This window comes from Saccoglossus kowalevskii, chromosome 1, assembly GCF_978046115.1.
Source record: "Saccoglossus kowalevskii chromosome 1, keSacKowa6.1, whole genome shotgun sequence".
NCBI classification, from domain to species: Eukaryota; Metazoa; Hemichordata; class Enteropneusta; family Harrimaniidae; genus Saccoglossus; species Saccoglossus kowalevskii.
In genome coordinates, this window is record NC_140641.1 from 37661473 (window position 1) to 37683866 (window position 22394).

The 22394-nt window shown below is 36.7% G+C and overlaps 2 protein-coding genes across 3 annotated transcripts; both read right to left on the reverse strand.

Annotated features, from left to right (window-relative positions):
* Positions 1 to 4141: 4141 nt before the first annotated feature.
* Positions 4142 to 7875, reverse strand: LOC102810213 (opsin-5-like). Its single transcript, XM_006819111.1, has 4 exons — positions 7845 to 7875; positions 5332 to 5495; positions 4700 to 4823; positions 4142 to 4335 (listed from the first exon to the last, which is right to left on the reverse strand). Exons 1-4 carry the CDS (start codon positions 7873 to 7875, stop codon positions 4142 to 4144), a joined length of 513 nt encoding a protein of 170 aa, XP_006819174.1.
* A 7288-nt stretch (positions 7876 to 15163) lies between these two features.
* LOC100375137 (scavenger receptor cysteine-rich domain superfamily protein-like) lies at positions 15164 to 22329 on the reverse strand. Of its 2 annotated transcripts, XM_006819112.3 has the most exons (13): positions 22045 to 22329; positions 20841 to 20867; positions 20659 to 20742; positions 20020 to 20158; positions 19726 to 19919; positions 19236 to 19395; positions 18654 to 18826; positions 17966 to 18107; positions 17428 to 17645; positions 16959 to 17106; positions 16261 to 16442; positions 15860 to 15998; positions 15164 to 15531 (listed from the first exon to the last, which is right to left on the reverse strand). In XM_006819112.3, the coding sequence occupies exons 1-13, from the start codon at positions 22220 to 22222 to the stop codon at positions 15354 to 15356; spliced, it is 1962 nt and encodes a 653-aa protein (XP_006819175.1). In that variant the 5' UTR covers positions 22223 to 22329; the 3' UTR covers positions 15164 to 15353. The 2 variants fall into 2 exon arrangements, with proteins under 2 accessions (XP_006819175.1, XP_085357953.1); XM_085501827.1 differs by lacking the exons at positions 15164 to 15531; positions 15860 to 15998; positions 16261 to 16442 and adding an exon at positions 16513 to 16657.
* Positions 22330 to 22394: the final 65 nt, after the last annotated feature.

The following is a 22394-nucleotide window of genomic DNA, read 5'->3' on the forward strand; positions in this document are numbered from 1 at the left end:
ACCTAGACGGTCTGTGGTTACAGCTTCATGTTCAGAGTAATCGCAAAATTGATATTACAATAGAAAATCATGAAAGACTGGCAGTCCCATGCAATTAATAGCAAGTGAAATTCCTGGAATTGAAACATGTATTTTGAAGTCACTGATGTAGGCAATGAATGATAACTTCAAGTTGGCATGAAGACGAGGTAGTTTATTTAATCAATGCTGAACTAGAGGCTGAAATTATAATTAAGTGCGTTGTCATATAATGTGTTTATTTCAATTTATTCTGAAGTCAAATAGAATACACTGGTGAAACCGTGAGTGAAATAATGTTTTGGGGGTATAGTTTACATTGTGTATGGAGTGGTAGGGTCGGGTGTCACATAATTTGTTCATTTCCAACTCTTATGAAGTCACATACAATTTCACTTAATTTATTTCCATTGAAAAGTTTTCAAGCATTACATGTGAATCCGATTTTCTCTGTGCTGTGTCTCAATAGAGTGAGGGAAATGGCATTTTCACTGGAATATATTTCAGGGGAAAAACGTTTTCAGTAAAAATGAAGTATACTACATTATTACATATGTACTGCAGTTTATTTTGATTCGTCTATGAAATCGGTATTTCCACACCCCATATGCAAACAAAGTAGTCCTTTCAAGAATAGCGTTTTCGAAACATAGCAGAAATAAACAATGTTTAGAAGTGCGATATTTTACCCTTGGGGTACATGAATATACTTGCCGAGTGAAATGAAATTTGAACAACAGTAATGGTACTTCTAGGCAGTCACTTATTTTGACTAAAACTAATTTGCATATCACCCATGCAATAATGTTTTCGGTATTTTCACGGTCAATATGCTAATGAACATGGTATTGGCGATCCGCTCCACTAGGATTGCCCCTCAAATCATTTGTGTGTGTGATTTCCAGTGTGTTCATGTATTAGTTCTTCTGTGATTTTTTTGGCTTGGCCGATTTCGCTCAAACATGGCAGGTAGGTAACACCTTCACCCTAGTTATTAGGAAAAATCTGCAAAAAAATGTTGGTCCATCGTTGCCATAGCAACAGTAAAAAAATGATTTTTGGATAGCTTCGAGCTAAATGTATCTCCTACAAATTTAGGATACAACACCTCAGACATAGCTCATTGTACTCGGCTTGAATGTGGGCACAATGATACTATTTGAATTTTTGATATCTTTTTTCATCAATGAGAAAGTTGACCCAAAATTTAGAGTAACTGTTCACCAGGTATGGCTTTTTAACTAACTCTTCTGTAATAGCAGTGTTCAAATGATCATGCCTTTTATTTTATTTATCACCGGCGCCGACATTGTTACACTGTATCAATAGGGATTTCTGGGGAAAATTATACACATATCATAGAGTAGTTTACATGGTGGACAGATCTCTACTAGAGCAATACAATGCACCTTGTTTGATGTAAATCAGGGTAACCGTTCTCGAGATAAGGTACTTTGTAGCTTCAATTAGTATCTCTTAATTTTGGACAAAGGATGACACAACAAAGCACTAGTAGTAAAGACAACGGCACCATTTTGGATGAATAAGCACTAATTATTTAATTGGATCTGAACTTAAACTGCTATATCTTTCCCCCTTTTTATTGAATTTTCACAAAATTTTCAACAAATGAACTTTATATAAATGTTAAGATATAACATGATAGCATAATATACAGCTTATTTTTGGCAACTTAGAAAAGAAGTATGCATGGAAAACATAACTGGGAGCTGCCCGAAAAATTTGAAATCTCTGTGCCTGATCGATCCATTTTTATGCCAAAATAACCAATGAATCATCTCAATTCTACAGCTTTGAATGCTCTAACATGTACAATTCGTTTTACTTTGCATTTATGCTGCATTTTCGACATGTTAAAAACAAAATAAACGTATTTTGCCGTATATAAAAGTGAAGGAGTGAAACATTCTCTTCGTAAATAAAAATGAAGTCCATGGAAACAAAGTACCGGGTTGGAGGTACCACTTTTAAAATGGGCTTGTCGCACTCTTTAAATTGATGTCACACTCAGAAAGTTGTAAGTCGATACGAAAATTGCCGTTAAACTTTTGTTTTTATTGCCGTTTCGCCAATTTTCGGCCGATTCTATAGCTGTCATCCCCTACTTGATTTCTGTGGCATTTTCGTACGGTCCATTCCAACGCGGGGAAAACGCAGCAAACTTCTCTGGATTTAGAACACCGGGTTAAATTTGGAGGTCACGCTCGCGTTTACGGCGCTTGCCAGGATTTTCATATGTTTCAATTTTTATTCTCCCGTGTTTTCAAAACGGCTATTCGCAATGGGTTGCATTTTTCAGAAAATGACCATAAGATATAGAGCTAGAATTCATAGTAATTTATTTTTTTTGCTTTTACTTATGCTCACGTATTTTGTAGTTTTTGATGTCATTAACCAAGTGACTGAAATCCCTAATATTAGCTGTACACCACATGGAATAATGCGATTGAGAGAACTTGATGTATGTTGACTGAGCTTTATCATAGACCATCAACATCAAAGTACCAAGAGGTTTCTGCTGGCGACGTTGCGGCGTTACCCAGTACCAAATAAAGATTACCAACGCCAAATGAGCGACATTTTTACCGGAAATCAAGATTCATTCAATCCACGGCTAACAAGCAACATCACAAGCGAAGTTGTAGCGTTCAGCTCATCAACGACCGCTGTCGACGAAAGTCATTTCGTCAGTGGAGTACCGCAGTTGTGACGGCATGTTTGCCAATGCACAATTCTATGGAGGAACTTTTAACTTAATTTAAACTACATATGACTGATTCGAAACATTCCATCGAGATCGGACGGTGCCCTATTGTGACAACCCTTCACCAATGTATTCAAACGAACCACGTGGTGTGCTGTTACATTCTCCTTCAAACCCGGGATTCAACCATTAGAGGCGTTTTAATAAAAAAAAACATCGCAAATCTTTCAAATTTAGCATTTTAAAACAAATATACTAAAAAAGAAATACTCAGCCATGCAAAAGAAGGATAGATATTACTTTTTCAGTATACACATCTCTGTTTATACAATCCTTCACATATTCTACTCCCAACTATTCCTGCGTAAAATGGAATAGCCTCTTTCCATGTTGACATTCAGAGTAAAATCACGTGACAGGCTGTTACAATTGGCTGTTACATACTCTTTCGCCGGTCTGGAAAATGTGTTTAATTAGCTCTTATTAAAGCGACAATGCATATTTCCCAGTGGGAGTGAACGTAGTTCGAATCTGCCATTAAAAATAGGGGTCTTTTCAGCAAAAAACGAATAACCCTTGAGTGCACACAATACACTGAATTTCAGAACAAATCTTGCATTAGTTACAGCAGCAGAATACCACAGAAATATCAGACGAAACATGAAAACACTATATATTGTATTTTGGCCTGAACCCTCTCTATTGCAATTCCTGGAATTACCCCCATATGTGCAACCATTTCTCACCTTGGTATCACCCAACTCTGAAATCAAATTCTTAATACCACGCTGAAGCGTTTGGTAATAATCTAAATCACAATACTACAGTCTAAATCAGAAGACTGAAATCTATATCAACATACTCCAATATCAATCAGAGTACTATAATCTAATTCAACATAATGCAATCTAAATCAGAATACTACAATATAAAGCAATATACTCCAATAATAATAATAGTAATATATTTGGGGGACTGGCCGTTGAGGGCTGTGTATACTAACAGCAATAATTCATATACAATACGATCCTTCACTGGGAGCCAGTGAAGAGAAATGAAAGCAGGTGTAATATGGGCATATTTTCTTTTCTTCACAACAATTCTAGCTGCTACATTCTGTACCCTCTGCAATTTAGATAATTGCACATTCGTCATACCATATAATAAACTATTGCAGTAATCAAGCCTTGATCCCACAAGAGTATGAACAATAATCTCGGTAGTTTTTATTGAAAGATATTTTCTGATCTGGGAAATCCTATACAGATGATAAAATTATGATTTTGTTACCTGACTAACATGACTTGCCATATTCAAATGTTTAAATTAAATTAAATTTCTTAATTTACTGAGGCATGCCAACAACTAAAATATCTGTTTTAGCTTATTGCAGTACATTCAATCTTTCAGTTCACTGACACAATTCTTAAGATTAGTCATAGCTATGTCACGATCATATACTGAGTTTGGTTGAAATGATATGTATAACTGGGTATCATCAGCATAGAGATGATATGATAGCCCATGATGTTCTATAATACTACCAAGTGGGAAAGTGTACATGCTGGAAAAAGCGGCTCGAGCACCGACCCCTGATGAACACCATATTTTTATTAGAGATGTTAGACCCTTGATCGAAATACACTGCTTAACTATGATCTTCCGTACTTCCCCGAGTATAAGCCCAGGGGCATGAACATGTATATTAGGAGATAGGGGATAGCCAAACCCCCATTTACTAAATCAGAATACTACAAGCTAATTCAACATATTACAATGGTTATCAGTTGGTTATCACACTGAAGTGTAGAATACTAAATTAGTGATATTAACATACTTGTGTAAAGCGATACATAATATTGAATAGTTGGCTAAGACACGAGATTGTTTACTTTCAGTAGTTTTTAATTCATGTTATTTTACAAACACGTGTAATGATGGTATATACATACTTACCATGGTTATTTACAACAAGTAAACGTCGCACGATTGCCACGACAGCCAACGTTATCATACTGACACAGTTGAAGAACCAACCAGAAAATCCAGTCAAAGTACATCCAATTGAACCAAAACGCCACTTGAGAAGTAAAAAAGAATATTATCATAACATGTGTGTGGCTCATCAACAGCCTAATCATAGGTGCAATACAAGCCCCTTTGGTAAACAGTGTAGAAAAGTTTGAAAAGTGGGAGAGTATTATCAACATATCAACATTTAATTAGAAGTAACAACTGTTATTTACCGATTACCACTATGAATCTAATTACGCTACAGACTCAGTAGCAAAACTACTCTTTGCTGCAATCTCAAGATGCAATTTTGGGAAGTACTTTATTTTTAATAGACGTCTTATGTTATGATTCCAAAATTCAACAAAATAGTGAACCAAATGAGGTACTTAACATCTGCATATTCAATTAATCATGTTTCCAATGTGAGATGAAAGACATCCTACATAGTAAAAATGTGACAAATTCGATAATTGCTACAGATTATTTATTGACTGAATGACTTACTGAATGGCTGACTGACCGTTGAAATAATGAGTTTTAACGAGGAATTAATGATCAACTGTTTCACTTACCTTAGTACTAAAAGATGAAATTGCCGCTAACATATAACTAGTAGTAACGGCGCCAATATCAGCAATGGCGATGTTAGCTAATAAATAGTCTGGTATCTTTAGCTGTTTTCTCTGTTTAAATTTCGAAGCTAAATAAATTACATTGCCGAACAGTGACAGTAGGCCTAAACAAAAACATTCAATAGATTTATTAGAATTGGATTCCAAACACGAACGATACATTAATAATCAACACTCATACGCTGTTTAAATGCTTTCACGAAGCCGCGTGGACAGAATTGAGGGGGTGTGGCTACTGAAATTTAGGGTGTCAATTAGCGTTCTGTAAGTAAATGCGTATAAACTGATAACAACGCGTAGATTATTTAGCGTTACTGTGCAAAACAGCGATTGACAAGAGTTTGTCACAACAGGAGGAGTGTTCGAAGCCTTACAACGCAACAAATTGTTGCTAGTTCGCTGTTAACAACTTATCGGGGATAACAGGTGTTCGATATGAGTAAGCATAACTTGCTGACCAGTCACACCCATCATGATTGGTCTTATGTTACGTCACGTAAATAGGCATCTAATCTATGATCTATATAGTCATAATTAGGAATGTTGTCTTGTATAATTTGCTTGACAGATATTTGGTAATTATCTTAAATTAATGTCTAGGAAATAAACTTTTCTGTTTGACCTTCCTTAACTAGCTTTTCAGTTAGAGCTGTTACTTTTAAAAGATACGAGAAATTGATAATTCCAAAATTGAAATTATCCCGCCTATCTTGCAACTTACAGTGTAAACCATAAAGTTTATTTTGTAGGAACAGACCAAGGTAAGAAACTGAATTCATGCTCTCTTGTGTGTCCTTGGTGGTAAGTTATTCAGGATAAATTAAGTGAAGATAACTAGGAAATCTTTGCTATTTAAACAGTGAAATATGCTGGTTCATTGGGCAGACGTATTGCCTTTATGCTTATTAGAGACTATATTTGACGGCCCTGATATTTATGTTTACCGAATGGCTTATTCTATAGTTCACTTGAAGGGCATGAGATCATAAAAATTTACATCAGTGTTATTGCGTTACAACATAAAACTTCATCGCCAGCGCCATTTAATAAGTGTTATTGCGACTCTGGTGGTGCTCGCGTTGGTCAGTGAGTAACTCATTTGGATAGAAAAAACAATGGACAATGACCCATTGAAAGAGCACCTGATTTATGTAAGTAATTAATATTACAGAGAACTACATGTTGCATTCAAGCACAAATTCCCTATTTAGCGCAATCGCTCGTTGATCTGGAGTCGTTGGTACAAAAAGTGTGTTTTTTCAAAATTAGATAAAATGTTTAATACAGGTTAAAATTTCACAATAAAATTAAAAATTAGTTCAAATGCATTAAATAATCCGTTTTTTGTGATTACAGGGCACACCAGGATTGAATAACAATCGGCTCCACTCTCGCTGCACTACCTTGGCGAATGGAGCTGCTTTATTGTAATAACAAATACCGTTGAGGGCAGTATAACAAACATGAATAGCAACCACTATACGCGAGACTTTAACGAATCTAATTGGTCAATATAACTGAACAATCACGGGCTAGGCACATATGTGGAGCACGAAATTTGCTCGAGTTATATTGTATAACATTTTATATTGTAACATTTTATCCCATTCCCAAAACGCAATCATTTAGTCAACGTATTGTCTCATAAATACGGAGATAATAATAAACTGACTTTATTGTATAGAGCACGTCACGTGACTCTAGTTAAATAGTGGCGGATCACGTGGAACAAGATCGTTCTACAAACAACAGTACTTTCCTAGTAAACGAGTATTATGGAGAACAAAGAAACTAGATGACGGGTGCTGTTCGGAACAAGGAAAACATTGTTTCCTAGTAAATCCTGCACAAAAACTGTTGAGACAAATAGAGAAGAGCCAAAAAATAAGTAGTACTCCGATTAGTGAACTAATAAATTCCTAAAGCATGTATATGGTAAGAAATTATAGTACATTTCTAGTAAATCTGACAAAAGATACCGAACGAAAAAAGTCCGTTACCAAAAGTAAGAATCATGTTTAAGACAATAGGCATGAGACAAAGATATTACTGTAAATACGTTAACCGAGAGGGTGTTTTGGCACAGGGCACAAGGTTGGCCGCCGCGCTATATCGCATAGACATACTTGCAACCATGCATTTAGGTGTGAAACTGTTGGGCAGAGATAATACATGCAACGATGGCTCGTACATCCACTTCCTGCATTTCTTTTGGTATTTGCATCTATATTTAAGGGTTTTATATTTAATGCGACGTATTCTCAACAAATGTCTCCTACGGTGTTAGTTTCAGCCCAGTGCAAGCAATGAACTTGAATACAAATTTTGAAAAACATAGTTTATTGCATTCGTATGGCATCCAAACTAATTGTACATATACAGTGTACTCTGGCGGCAATGCGTACATTGAATACAACACAAGTCAAAACAGAACAGAAAAATTATATACTTACATATTGACGTCAAGTAAGTGCCTATAGCCATGTTAGTAACAAAGCTCATAGAAGATGGGGGGTACAACATCTCTGGCTCTGTTGTTGACATCATGTAAATGTATACCAGTAGTCAGAAACTGTTCGTGTACGTCTCGGTGCGCCTTTTTATATACAATCGTGGTTTTAGGGATGTTCCATTTCATTTCGGGGAAGTTTATATGCACCAGCACACTCATTTTGATTGACATTGCTAATCTATGCAAGGATCGTTTTCATTTCTATGTATTCTTCAATAATCTTGAATTTACAAGGTATAATGTTTCAGCTTACTGCCTCCATATATTTGTGGAGAGTGAAATGTACAGATACTAAATACGTGGATGATGCCCATACTATATGCTATATTCATATCATATATGAGCTAGATATGCGAAACGTGACAATGGTACTGTTACACTATTATTCTTCAAGTTATATGAGTCTATATTGAACCAGAGTTCTAGTTTTGAAATTGCGAAATAATTTAATTATTTATTTCTATAATTAGTTATTTATTTAAATGAACCACTTTCATAGTAACGTCCTTCGAATACCCGAAATCATGGCCGTCATTATGGAACCTAGTGCAACGGCGGCCCTAGTTTTAATATTTACTGAATGATTGTACTTAATATGTTTTTGGTTCACTTAAAGGACAAGATATTATAAGCATTTAATCAGTGTTATTATGTGAGAACATATAACTTCACCGCCAGCACCATTTAATAGATGTTGTCTATTACGATTATGGTGGTGCTCGATCATACTTTTGGAGTCTCGGTCGCGAGTAAGCACATTTCAGCCTAGCCTATTTAGGCTTCTATATTTGTACATACTGCATTTAAACTATTTGTTAATGTGTTGCGTAATTACTAATAGTTAAAGGAAGCTAACAACCTAGGAAACGTCCGAGGCCCGTAGCGTTTACTAGAATTGAGACTCTAAACAGACAATTAACTGCCGTTCTTGTCCGGGTTGCCGCACTTTAATATTGGGAAATTGGCAAATTGTAGTTGTACGTGTATTACGTAACTCCTTATAATAGAAAAATGAACAATACCCCATTGAAAGCGCACCGGATTTAGTAAGCGTGATATTACAGAGAACTACGTGTTTCATTATAGCATTGATTCCCTACTTAGCGTAATCTCTCGTTGATCAGGAAATCGTTGGTACAAATCCAGGGTCCACAGCTTAACAAAAGGGGCAAATTTTTAGCTTTAGTCAGAGTCATCTATACGTATACCACAGTGACACTGACTTTGTCGTCATATGCGGCGCTTTTACAAACAAGTTTATTACATTGACCAAAATTTAGTACACTTGTTAAAGTAGTCTTTCTCCACTTGAAAACCATTACCGATTATCGCTCGATAAGACCAAGGTTACTAACCGCCCATAGTCTTACATGGCGAAACAGGAGTTATTATTATTCATCACCAAACACGGATAATGACAAATTGAGTACAAAGACAAGCGCGTAGGAGTCAAAAATAGGGGAATTCCCATTTCTTACTTGTTACATTCTATTATGTTGTTATGAGCCCAATAAAAGTGTTTAGATTTACAACCACGTAGTCGTGGAAAAGTATACAACAAAAATAGAAAGCACTTGGTCTGACGTAGCGAAGAGTGGTGTATACAGAGCGTAATTTTTTAAAGAGTGAATTTTTTTTTTTCAAAATTAGATAAAATGTTCAATGGTGATTTATTTTCATGTCGTACACAAACATGAATATATCCGCAATACAATTTCGATTTAATTTACACGTTCAGAGCAATTGTCAGTGTGATTTCCACGTACAAGCTATGGGAAAGCATGATTCGAACAGTCACGTGCTTATGTACATGCAAGGTGTTAGTCTCGAGTTTGTTCAATCTCTGGATATGTTTATATAATTACGGAGTTGATGGTATATGTACGTGGGATCATGAGGCTGTGAGCTGTTTGTCCAGTCACCGAAGTGGTCCGGCCCGAGCGAGTGCGGATGGCATGAGCTGAGCTGAGCTGTGCACGAAAGGGGATGGACTGTGCGTAAACATTCCAATAACTTGCTCGATCCTTATTTTTAAAGCGGAAACCCCATTGTCGATGACAAGACGAACCATTCTGTCGGTACTATCCTAGTTTATTGGCGGTTGTTACGGGCCTGGCTGGTTATGATAATAGCGGGGTTCGTTCGAGGGGCTCGTCAACAAATAATTCCCCGACAGTATGCTTCGAATATGCGAATGTTTTTTTTGAATTTATATATGACATTCTCGACAATTTTAAAAAGTACAAATGTGTCTCGAAAAAAATAAATCGAAAGTTCCCGTTCCAAAATGTTATGTTTCCTGAACTATATCCCCCAGTGAAATGATTGTTGACTGGAAACATTGCGTAATGCGTGTCCGTGTTCTGTAACGTATGAGTCGCACATATATTCGTACCACCTAGCTGTATCATGACATTTTTCTTATTTTAATTTGTTGGAGCCTCTTTATCGCGTTGCACAACGTTATTATTGCCTAGCCGACAAGACACGTTATGGCAAACGTTGTACTTTGCGATACTATACATTGTCTATTTCATTCAAATAAACCACAGTAATCGTTGCAAGCGCGGAACTAAATAAGGAGCTCTATGATGCAAGTAAGACAACTGCTTTAAAAAGATTGCAGGGCCCCGTGAGAGTTGGAATTCAAATCGGATTATAGCGTAATGCATTATGTCAGCTTACGGAATTAACGCCTTCGGTTGAAATGATAACAAATGATACCAGCTCTGTACCAAGTTAACAACTGGGCTGACCATGCAAATTACATTTCCCATGACGCACTGATGCAATCCCTGGGATTGCGGAGCCGTGCTTTAACCGACTTGTCCGCGGTATGTATATTGCCACACTATATCGGGTAGACTCGCAACCACATTCACCAGTACACACATTTTGATTGACATTGCCAATCTATGCAAGTATCGTTTTTGTTTCCATGGATTTTCCCACAATCTCGAATTTTCAATGTTTCACCTTACTGCCTCCACATATTTGTGGAGAGTGAAATATACTAAATGCGTGGATGATGGCCATAATCTATCTATATTCATATCGTGTATGAGCTAGATATGCGAAACTAGTAAAGTCTACTGTATTATTCTTCAAGTGGCTGACCCTTTCAGGATGTGCATTTGAGATGTCTATTTATTTGTTATCGCCATTCCCCTACCTTTTAACTGCTGCTCGTTTACAATAGCAATCGGCAACATTATTACTGGTTTAGTAAAATTTTGAATTAAACGTATTATCACCAAAACAAATGTCAGTGTAAACACACATTTTGCATGTAAGCGATATTTGATGAAATTGAACACCTGAACTAGACAGATAAGACACGTGTCCTTATATTTTTCATATTTTTAATCACTATGCTTAAAATCTCTATCATGAATTTTTTTTATAAATATGTATTCAATGCACATCTAAAATGTGCTTGCGCATGTCAATTGCACACGTGTATATTTCATTTCAAGTAAATCATAAAAAATATGTGATTATTTAAGTTGCAAATTCATTCATTAGTGTGGCCGTATGTATCATAGTAAAACGTAGCAATACTTGAAAATCACCATATAGAACATGTTTACAAATATATATATATATGTAACTATAATGAAACAAAAACTATGACAGGGTCACAGGTCAAATATGTATTGAGCAATTAGTGTTTTCTGTGCCAGTCAATTGTTTGTGTGCGCAGATACAAAAGAAGATGAATGGAGCTCCTAGAATAGGTAATTGCAGACTTGTTATTTCATAGCTCCTGGTACAGGAGGCGATAGATTATTGTCTTAGCTATTGTCACATAACACGTTCTTTTTAATTGGTCATAAGAAATAATGACGTATAACCTCTTGAAGTTACAATCCTAACGAAGTCAATTTACTAAAAATAATGACGTCAATTCATAAATATCCCTATAATCTTTAATGATCTAGTACCTAATTTGAAGTAACTAGTCTCACTGGTAAGACAACTTTTTTAAGCTTACAAATACAATCCTTCAAATGAATACATTTTTTTTCAGAATTTTGCGGTGTTTCATATCAAATGTTTACTTTTCATTCATTGGTGGTAAATATATACATTCAAAGTGACCGTGTTTGTCACTATTGACTAACATGTTAGTACGTCCATGGCTAATCTGAAATGCAACTGCTTCCCACAGAACTGTCGTAAAACGCTGTGGACTGATACTCTGGGAACTATATGCTGACTAATCCAAACGTGCAAGCTAAACTAAGATCTTTACTAGGGGTAACTCCACCTCTGAACATACCCTATAGGTTAATCAGTTCATTATCTGATAATGACGGTGTACTTTTCGACAGGTTTTAATGATTCTAAGATTTCCCGATCCGTATATGGAGTGAAAAACAGCTCTACCCATTGTTTCTGAGAAATTGCCTGGTATGTGCTTATATCTTCTGTAATCTTGATAACTGTAAGATCAATAGCTCAAAATTAAAAACTAAATGAACCGCAACCAATACACTATTATCACATGCCTAATTAGTTAAATTATTAATTTGTCGACTAATTAATATTAATCACCTCAATTCCTATTATACTAATTAGTTTCTGTCCTAATCAGCACTAAATAGCCATGTACTCGCTTGTTATAAGTGATTTCATCTTTAAATCGTAGTTCTCGTTTTCAGCTAGTTTGTGAGAAGAGAACTGTGTTTTCGGGAAAGTGAACCGGAATCGACGTTTCCAGCTGTATTTCAAGATTTCCTATGCAGCGGGAGTGGGTCAATCACGACCTTAACTTTTGATGACAACAGTTCTCATTCATCACAAGAACAGCTGACTGGTGGCGTGTTTAACCATAGACCTGGAATTTTAAGGTCTATGCTGTAACTATGCTGAAATAGGGTAAACTAATTCTACCTCTCAATTTTTCTACATTCAAACTGTCTGCTGAATAACACTTGTACTGTGAGTTGGCATCTGTAGTCAATTTGTGTTCCACTGTACAGAGAACTATTTTTGAATTACAACGATTGATTATGACGATTGTTCAGAGTTTCTACGAATGAACTTTTGATCGAACTCCTCGGCCGAAACTTCCGTCCACCATTGCACAGAGCCCAGCTTTCCAATGATCTATGGGGCTTTGTGAACGGCGTGTTGCATAAACAAGTCAGTATAAATGGGTATTTATGGATACTACAAATACGCTTTTAAACAATAGGGATTATTTGCTTGAAAGTCACGCAGTACTAAACAGCTTCAGCCACGCTCCGGTAAAAACGCGTTTTCTCGAACTTACATGTCATGCCAAAGTAAATGTATGTGACTATGAATACCACAGCAGTGTATTTATGGCAATAAATAGTGTACAAGTTCAGATTTTGTCGGATAAACGTCAAAAACACGAACTGGAAAAGGGGACGCGCTACTAAGCTTGAATAGTTAACTGCTGCCAGTCAATGACACGTGATGTTGGGCCGCTCCACCAGGCCGAGTCTAATCTCCAAAAACATTTTAATACACAGTTCCAAATGCTTTAATCATTATAAACATTTTACTTGTGAAGCTTAATATTAAGATTTTCTTTGCATATAAGTACTTTTTCACTCAACTGCTGTATTTAACATTTTTATTCGTGAAGCTTAAATTTAAGCATTATTTCATTTTGGTAATGTTTACTTTGTTTACCCTATTGAGTATGCGTAAATTTAAGCTTCTATTCGAAATTATATTCTTATGTTCGTAAAAGGTCAAATACTATTGTTCTTTAATAATAAATAAACATGTATTTATAAATACTAACTCATTTTTTGAATAAAACTAATTTTTTTAATAAGAAAATGATGATTAGAAATGGACCTTGTTAAAGAATATTCGGAAAAACAATTATTGTAAAACAAACATTGTAAGTTATTTCTATGTTTAGTATCCATGTCTCTGCTCGAGAGAATAGAGGTAATTAAAATGTATGCTCATTTAAAATATCAGCTTTCTAATGAATATTAAATGACTGCAATCGCTTAGTTGCGTGAGTATATCAAATTTTCAAACGCAAAAGAACAATGTCATCACCAATACCGCTATTTGACCATTAGAATAAGTTCGACAATTTCTGGAAGAAGTACAAAAAATGAGAAATATGCCGTAAAAATGCCGTAGCTCATCCAAATTGACCGATTTGAACAGAAACGACTACGATCGATCAAAGCTCGCAGATTTCATTATCCGGCTAGATCTGTAAGTATGCGCCTGTGTGTATGACACTAGAATGACATTACGAAAACACACGAAGCAGGTAAATGCGAATGCGTTCGGATATCTTCGGGTTAACCACAAGAAGTTGGACAAACTTATGTATTTTAATAAATTATTAAATAATAAAATGTTATATAACTTTTCTTTTACCCCCCCCCCCCCTCCTTCCTGGTATCGATTTCAAAATAGGGTGTGTCTACATCGCGCGTTAAAATTTACATTAACATTAGCGCGTAACAAAGTTGTGATAAAGGAAAGAGTGGTATAAACAAATGGGGGTAAAGACCAGGAGGGGGTAAAAGAAAAGTTATATAACATTTTATTATTTAATAATTTATTAAAATACATGAGTTTGTCCTACTCCCTGTGGGTTAACATGTGTCAATAAACTACCAGCACGGTCTGCCGAGGCACACATCCTACGGGTCTAATTCCCAATTCACACCAACAACAACAGGCGTTGCTAGTCTGTTTTATCATGGTTACTAACCGTGGTTCTATGGTCTGAGGCGACATAGATTGTGCAATATCAAGTTCTATGCTTGACTTTGGCAGTGGTTTAATGCCACTATATTATTCCAACATCATTTAAATTAGTGTGATTCTGAAACATGAAAATATAAGTCATCTAAAACTATGAACAAATGTGATACAGCGCCCGAATGTTATTTGAAAACGTGGTAAAATAACAAAAAATGGGCCCTGGAACTAGTATACAACGATTATAGATTCACCGAGCGGTGGAGCAAATTCGCTCTCGTATTTTGGCATTGTGAATTCTTATTTGAGTAGTTGTTTGTTAGCGGCAACGTTGATACATGTAAAATTGCCTTATAAATGACAATATTTCAAAGAAATACTGACGTGTCACACGCACGATGTCATTTTGAGGGTCAACACAACCTCCGGATTCACAACGAACAATTTGTTGGAATCGCGTGCGTAATTCTGTAAAAATGTGTTTCATGCTGCAAGAATAAATCTGGACAACTAACCGAGCCAAATAAAACCGAATAGACTTGACAATAATGCTATATGTGACGGTCAGAGTATTATTAAGTAAAGGCACTGGCTGGAAAATGATAACACAGCCTAACTCTCATAAACTAGATATAAAGATATATATATTTTTATATATATAAGAAGTCTCACGATATAACATTTTTAAAGCAATGGCTAGTCGTTCGAATTCGTTGCGTGTCTTGGTGTCGCCGTATTACAGGCAAATCAATCCAACATCAGTGCTGTGTTGACAGGACGTAAATCCCCATCCGTTGTGGTCGCACTGTGCCAATGAGGTTTCATTGCCATGGCAATTCACAGATTGCATTAATATGTCTGCAGTTCCTACTCCGAAGTCCGTCCTTGCATACACTACCTGTGGGCTACTATATCTGTGAGAAGATAAACGTGCATATATATATAATTATTTATTATATTTTGGGATATTCTACCTGGATCGGTGTGGATTTCGCTATATAGTGTTCAGAGTTCGCAATGTCAGATAAATAAGCAGGGGGACGATTCCACCAATGCACACAGTAAACAGATACATACAATAGAAGAGAGACGTCTTGACACAAATGATAAAAACAGGGGTTCGCAGAACGGAGCTAACATCATGACTAAGCATACTAATAACAATGATAACAAACCAAGTTTAAAATCAACCTGCCATGTATGATAATAACCCAATATGTTACAATCACCATGGCTACTTACCCAAACCCCAGCTCTTTACAAACAACAACGGCTTCTTCATGTCCAAATCCATAGGTGTGGCAAACCGTGCCCCATATGTCCTCGAGCGATACTTCAAGTCTTCCTTCATTGGCTGTACTTCCTCCAACTAGACGGACGTCTTAACGAGAAACAAAACATGTACTGTGAAATTAACAGTTTAATTGATATAAAGCCCGTGTACATTTATTCGCAATATGTAGACACCAAATTTTGACTAATACTAGTTGACCAGTAATGTTGAAATTGGATTTGAATAGTTGAAATGACAAAACACAATCAGTGTGTTAGAATGCTCATCATAATAATTGTAAGTCAGTCGTGTTAACACTGTGTCACATCATGTTTACGCAGACTAATAATATACAGCATAAATAACATACCGAATGTGCTCATATTGACGTTACACACCACTTGTAAATCATTTATCGACTGACCACTGCCCCACGTAGCCATTCCTGCATCACTGCACTGTATGAGGGCGGTCTCATCACCATCGCAGTTAAATTGACGGCGTTCCAGGGTGCCATCACCAAATTGGTACTGAACTCTCATAGCTTCATGTCTACAAGGGATGCAGGTACAATAGAAGATAAGGAGCAAGTACAAACTGTGGAAGACAAGACGTTTGTTTCGGGACAGATTGTAGCTGACGTACGGAAGAAAAGGCTCCGTATAATCATAGACCCTCCAGTCTACTACTCATCACCATCGCAGTTAAATTGACGGCGTTCCAGGGTGCCATCACCAAATTGGTACTGAACTCTCATAGCTTCATATCTACAAGGGATGCAGGTACAATAGAAGATAAGGAGCAAGTACAAACTGTGGAAGACAAGACGTTTGTTTTGGGACAGATTGTAGCTGACGTACGGAAGAAAAGGCTCCGTATAATCATAGACCCTCCAGTCTACTGGAGGGTCTATGGTATAATACCTAAAAATGACGTTTCGCTGTGATAATGCACATTCGAGGCAGTTGATGCATTGTTTTAAATGAGAGTTCTTAAACTATGTTTTTACGTTTTTATTTAATTATCCACCACAAAGAACTGGTATTCTAATACTTTAAATTCGCTTACTGATAACCCAGTTCTCTGCATATGACACCGACAATCGGGAAGTTTGATGACGAACCGGCAACAGCCACCATACCCATCCATGGTAATCTATTCATTGACACTTCTACTTTTCCCTCTTTCACGTTCCGTCCATTTACTAATCGGATATCTGCAAAAAAAAACATAGGTGGACAGAGTTCGCAATTGTATTATAGCTTGTTAGTTTTAACCAGGGTCTAAATAATGAATGATGAATAATGTAAATTGTCTTTTTAAAGTGGGGGAGTCGTCACCTGCGCATGCGTCAGATGGCCACAGCGTGTCATTGTTTATAAACAAGCGTCTACCCATGAGCCATTGTGTTTTAGCGTGTGTTGTTATAGTCGCTTGGGACTCAATTCTCGCGCGTGCGCAGATGACGACCCTCCCGCTTTAAATAACGGCAAAAATACACAAACACACCAGTAAGACACACACACAACTGCCCTACCTATTGATGTAAGATTACACACTAGCCTCGGCTGGACACACGGGTAGTTCCACTCCTGGAGGGTGCCCTCTATAAAACCTAGTGTACTGCATTCCCGGATGTTTGACTCTGAACCTTTACATGACCAATCACGAACCAGAAACATTGCTAAGATGTCGGTGGTCTGCATATCTTGATTGAAATTTGTCAAGTAGTTCACGGATGAGGAAGGGTCTCCGCTGAATTGAATTGCACATAAATTATATTTATCAGAATACGTTAATGATTATTATTAGTATGTTTATAGACACGTAAGTCTGTCGAATTTGTTTCGTAACCTAACCAGCAATATCAGCTAATTGTCTGTCAGTGTTACAGGAAACCAGTAGAGCGTTTTCAGATTTAGAGGCAGCTGTATTGTCAGCAATTTACCTGACGATATTGTTGGTTAGTTCTACGGATCAAATTCGCGGCCACAGTACGTTCGATCCTATTTTTATATGCTCTAGGCACGATGAGCTTTAGCATATGCTATAATCTCGTCTCAGACTTTACGTACCCTAGATCTAGCTCCGTGCAAATGACATTTGGCACTCTGGTGGGATTTTTCATGTCTTCATAACATAAAAGGCCATCTACTCCATTTGCGGATATGGCTACGCCCCCTTCAAAGTCACCAATCCCATCCATCAATCGTAGATCTGTTACAGGAGACATTTGTATGAATACAGGATTGGTAGCGCGTATATGCATATGGTAATTAATAGTTAATGTTTGTTTGTTTGTAATTATTTACACGTGTGGGTGTGAAGTCATAATTTCAATGTATATGTGTCGTTTTACGGGATTTTCAAGTTAAAGTCGCAAATTACGTGTTTTGTAAGCAAGCCAATATTTACGGAAATTGCGATTTCTGGAATAATGATGTTTAAAGTGCAATGTTCGCTATGCAGTCCTGTGAAATCAACAGTATATTTTTAATAATAAACATTAAGTGTTTATCTCTCCATTAATTATTTTGAATATTAATAAAGTTTATTTTAAGCAGACTTAGACTAAACTTTCAATTTATTGTCTGGTATACACATGTCTTCAACAACCTATTTTCAAGTTAAAATCGCTTGCAACAACACATCATAACAAAATTGATTTTACAAAATATCAAAATAGTATTTGGTTCAGTACAGGTTCAGTACAGTTCATGCTACTCAAGCACAAAGTCTATACAAAACGTATTTGACAATTACCAAATTGCTCCACAATATAATCACATTCAACAGTCATCGGAAATTGTGTGTAAAAGTCGGTATAACCGTCATCGATACATTCGGCAAGAGAAGACTCTGTACCATGGCAAACCATTTGCAGATAACGCGGTCCAAGGTACTTTGGTTCTTGGTAGATATACTGTACATCTCTCCTGGAATACGAACACGAGATACGTATGAATATGCACCCGTATACCGATATGAACACACCCAACACTGATATGAACACACCCAACACTGATATGAACACACATACTAGTTGTCACAACGTTACCAAGTATTAATTACGATAAATAGTCGCAATGTCTCACCGATCAGTTACCTGACGTTAACTTTATGTATACGCGCTACTAACTAAGTTGTGAAAACAACGGTCTCTTGATGACGACGATCGCGAGTTACTAAAACATCAAACGTTGCATGTTATCAAGCCTTGCTAACCCTAGTTAGTGTCATTCTTAACGGTATTATTATTATGCACTAAAACAGTTGTCAATGATGTCATAACATGCCCGATTATGCACGAAATTGTATATTACAATAACCGATATAAGAACATACCCGTGACCGAGTTGGTGACAAGCAACTACGGCGGTAGAAAAGAACCTACTCGTATCCCATGATTCATGCCAACCCTGTAGCAATAATGTATCCCATGATGCACCGCGAAACACCTGTATATATCCACCCTTTGTCAAATTGCCTTGTTCGTATCGTACGGCTATAACGTGAGAAGGAAGACTATATGATTACGTTTCTCAGAAAACAATGATATAGTTTGAGAAGTCTCAAAAACAGGGGAGACCCAGCGAAATTGACGCCATAACAAAGACGCTTTGATATTTAATATTTAGTTCAATTTCTTTGGTTATTTTGATTATTTGGATACATTTTGTAGCAACAAACCGGGTATTATTACAGCACGTTGTCTCAATAAAATAATGAACAAATACAATTTCAAATTGAAGTTTGATCCGACGAACTTAAATTATTGCTACAAATGCGCCACTGGAAGGCAGAAACATCGTGACTACAAATTCGTAATTCTTACCTAACGAGTCTGCTCTTATTCCACACACGACTCCAACAGTGAAATATTGAAGACATGACACGTCCTGAGATATTGTCCATTCACACTGGTCAATGGTCTGCTCGTTACCATGGCAATGCAGATTCTTCAGCACGAAAGAGGAGGTTGCTGAACCATGACCAAAATGACTGTTGTAGCGAGGTGACGCACCGCCCCTGTGACGAAAGTAGTCAAACAATTGCAGTCAATGCAAATATAACACAATAAAATAAAATGATTATCAATATTGTTATGAAAATCTGACTCCGAATCTACCTGATGTCCAAATGTCTGCAAATAACCTTGGCCTCCGCGTATGTGAAATCTGTTCTAAGTCCACATATTGCAATCCATTGATCGTTCTGCCACACTTCCACACCGCCCTGTGTATCATTGCCTCCAAACAGACGCAGTGCTATAAACAAGTGTACATGTCAACAAATCGTCTGGCGTGGTGAGTTCAGTAACACAAAGTTTCTGCCATTTTTCACGCCGCGGGCTTCCCATGGCTTTGTTAGCTAACACCACGAAATGTCATTAAAATTAATTGATTGAACTATCGTTTCTATAGGCCCTCAAAAACGTCCTGTTTTGTATCAAAATATTGTAAACATGCAAAGAAAAACAAATAACACCACCTTAAACCAGAAATAGTTAAAATATACCTTATTGGAAGCATCCCGGCATCATTTGGTCACGTGGTATGTCACACAGTCGAGGTCATTGGTTAACATTCACCAGATAAATTATCTTATAAATTATAACATATTTATAACAAATAAAATAACATTCATTCATATGTTTGCGTGCGTAGTTAGGAGTACAATTTTATATTATTTCAAAGATCATTGGTGGGATTTATTTAATTACTTTTATGTGATGTGGAAGTAATGTGATGTAATGTTTGTAACATACGTGATCGTGGTATCGGCTGTGTGGTCGGCGTCACTGTTGTCAACTTCGACATAGTATTGATTGTCCCCGTTTTCACTGTGGTCGCTATGGAGATGAGACAATAAAATAATAATAATACTTATTAGCTCATATGGATAATGTTAACTGTGCTACGTGTTAAATGATAACGAAATAAAACATACCAGTTCCCGGTACCACAGTTATAATATCTATGAAAAAAAACAGAACATTTTGAAATTACTGAGTGCTCTTCTGTGTTGCGTCATTTGTCTTTACACACTGCGGCCAACGATTAATTTAGATGTCGGTTATATTGAAGCATAAACCCTTGTCATACCATGAACATGTGAGTGTTATAGAACCAGATTAAATTGAAGCAACGAATGAGTTAGAACATTTTAACAATTTGTTGACAACTCAAAGTGCACGTGAAAATCAACATTGATTGGTCATTTCTTGAATAAATTTGTTAACATAAATTTAAAATCTATAATCAGCCAAGTGCGTTGCAACCCATTCTTGTTCTTACAACCCTCTGTTTTCACCGACAGAATGTAACGAGTTAGTCCAGTGTTGATTTGATTCAACGATGACATTGTGAGAACAAACAGAGAATTGTTCGCAAATACGTGTTTTTTTTAGATTTTATTCATATCTCTCACTCCCTTTCTCTTCCCATTATTTTTCCTCCCCATCTCTCTTTATCTCTTAATCGCAATTTACAAATAATATGCAACGAAATTTTAATTTCCCCAAAATTAAAGTTTAAAATCACCACATTTCGTATAGATGATCAAGATCACAATGACAATCCCAATTTCATGTCAGAAAATCGTTCTATTATTGTGATACACCATAAAGTATTTGTGTATTGATTTCATGATGACACGGCCACAAAAATACATTTTTATAAAAACTGCTTGTCGGCTGGGTCATGGAGTTAATAAATAGCAAACTAATAGACACGGTAAATGGAATTTCATGTATAGTGTTTGTAAAGCTTCGTTTCACTGAAATGAGTGCTGGGCGCCACTGGCCACATTATTCAAAGAGAACATTTAATGTACTGAACTGACATGATGTAACAGTCGTGCAGTATAGCATGTGTGACACTATTTGCCTCGCATTAACAGTGTTACTACAGAAGCTAACATATTGCCCTGAACGGAAAGGCGAGTTTTTACAGGGACTCAATCGTGTACTGTTCATCGATGAACAAAGGAGTTACATTAGTTATAATGGTCTTGTTAGTAACAAACGTCATACGTGGGCAATCGAGGGTGAATTCGTGTACAATGAATTCACGCTATTCTTTTAATTCACTGAATCGTTTAAACTAAAGTAGTATTAAAACAGAGCCATATTTACATGAGACACGTGTCATACCTTGTTGTGATTTGCCTTTAGAACTGGCGGCGACCACAGATATTGTCACAGAGACGACAATGACGCAGACAATGAGAACGATAACGCCTATGATGATTGCCAACGTACGACCCTTAGGTGCTTCATATGATGTTTCATCTGTTGATCTGTCTAGTCGATATTTGTCTTCATTAGCCATACTCTTTTATAACGTGTGATCGGTGTGACATACGACAATCAGATCAGACTCCATGGGCACAGACGCCCAGTGTTTACGTTTATTCAAAGCTACCAGTGACCTTAACTCGGCCATACAAAGCGCCCTCACATCCATAAATGAGACCCACTTTCTAGGCACTCTCCACGCAAGA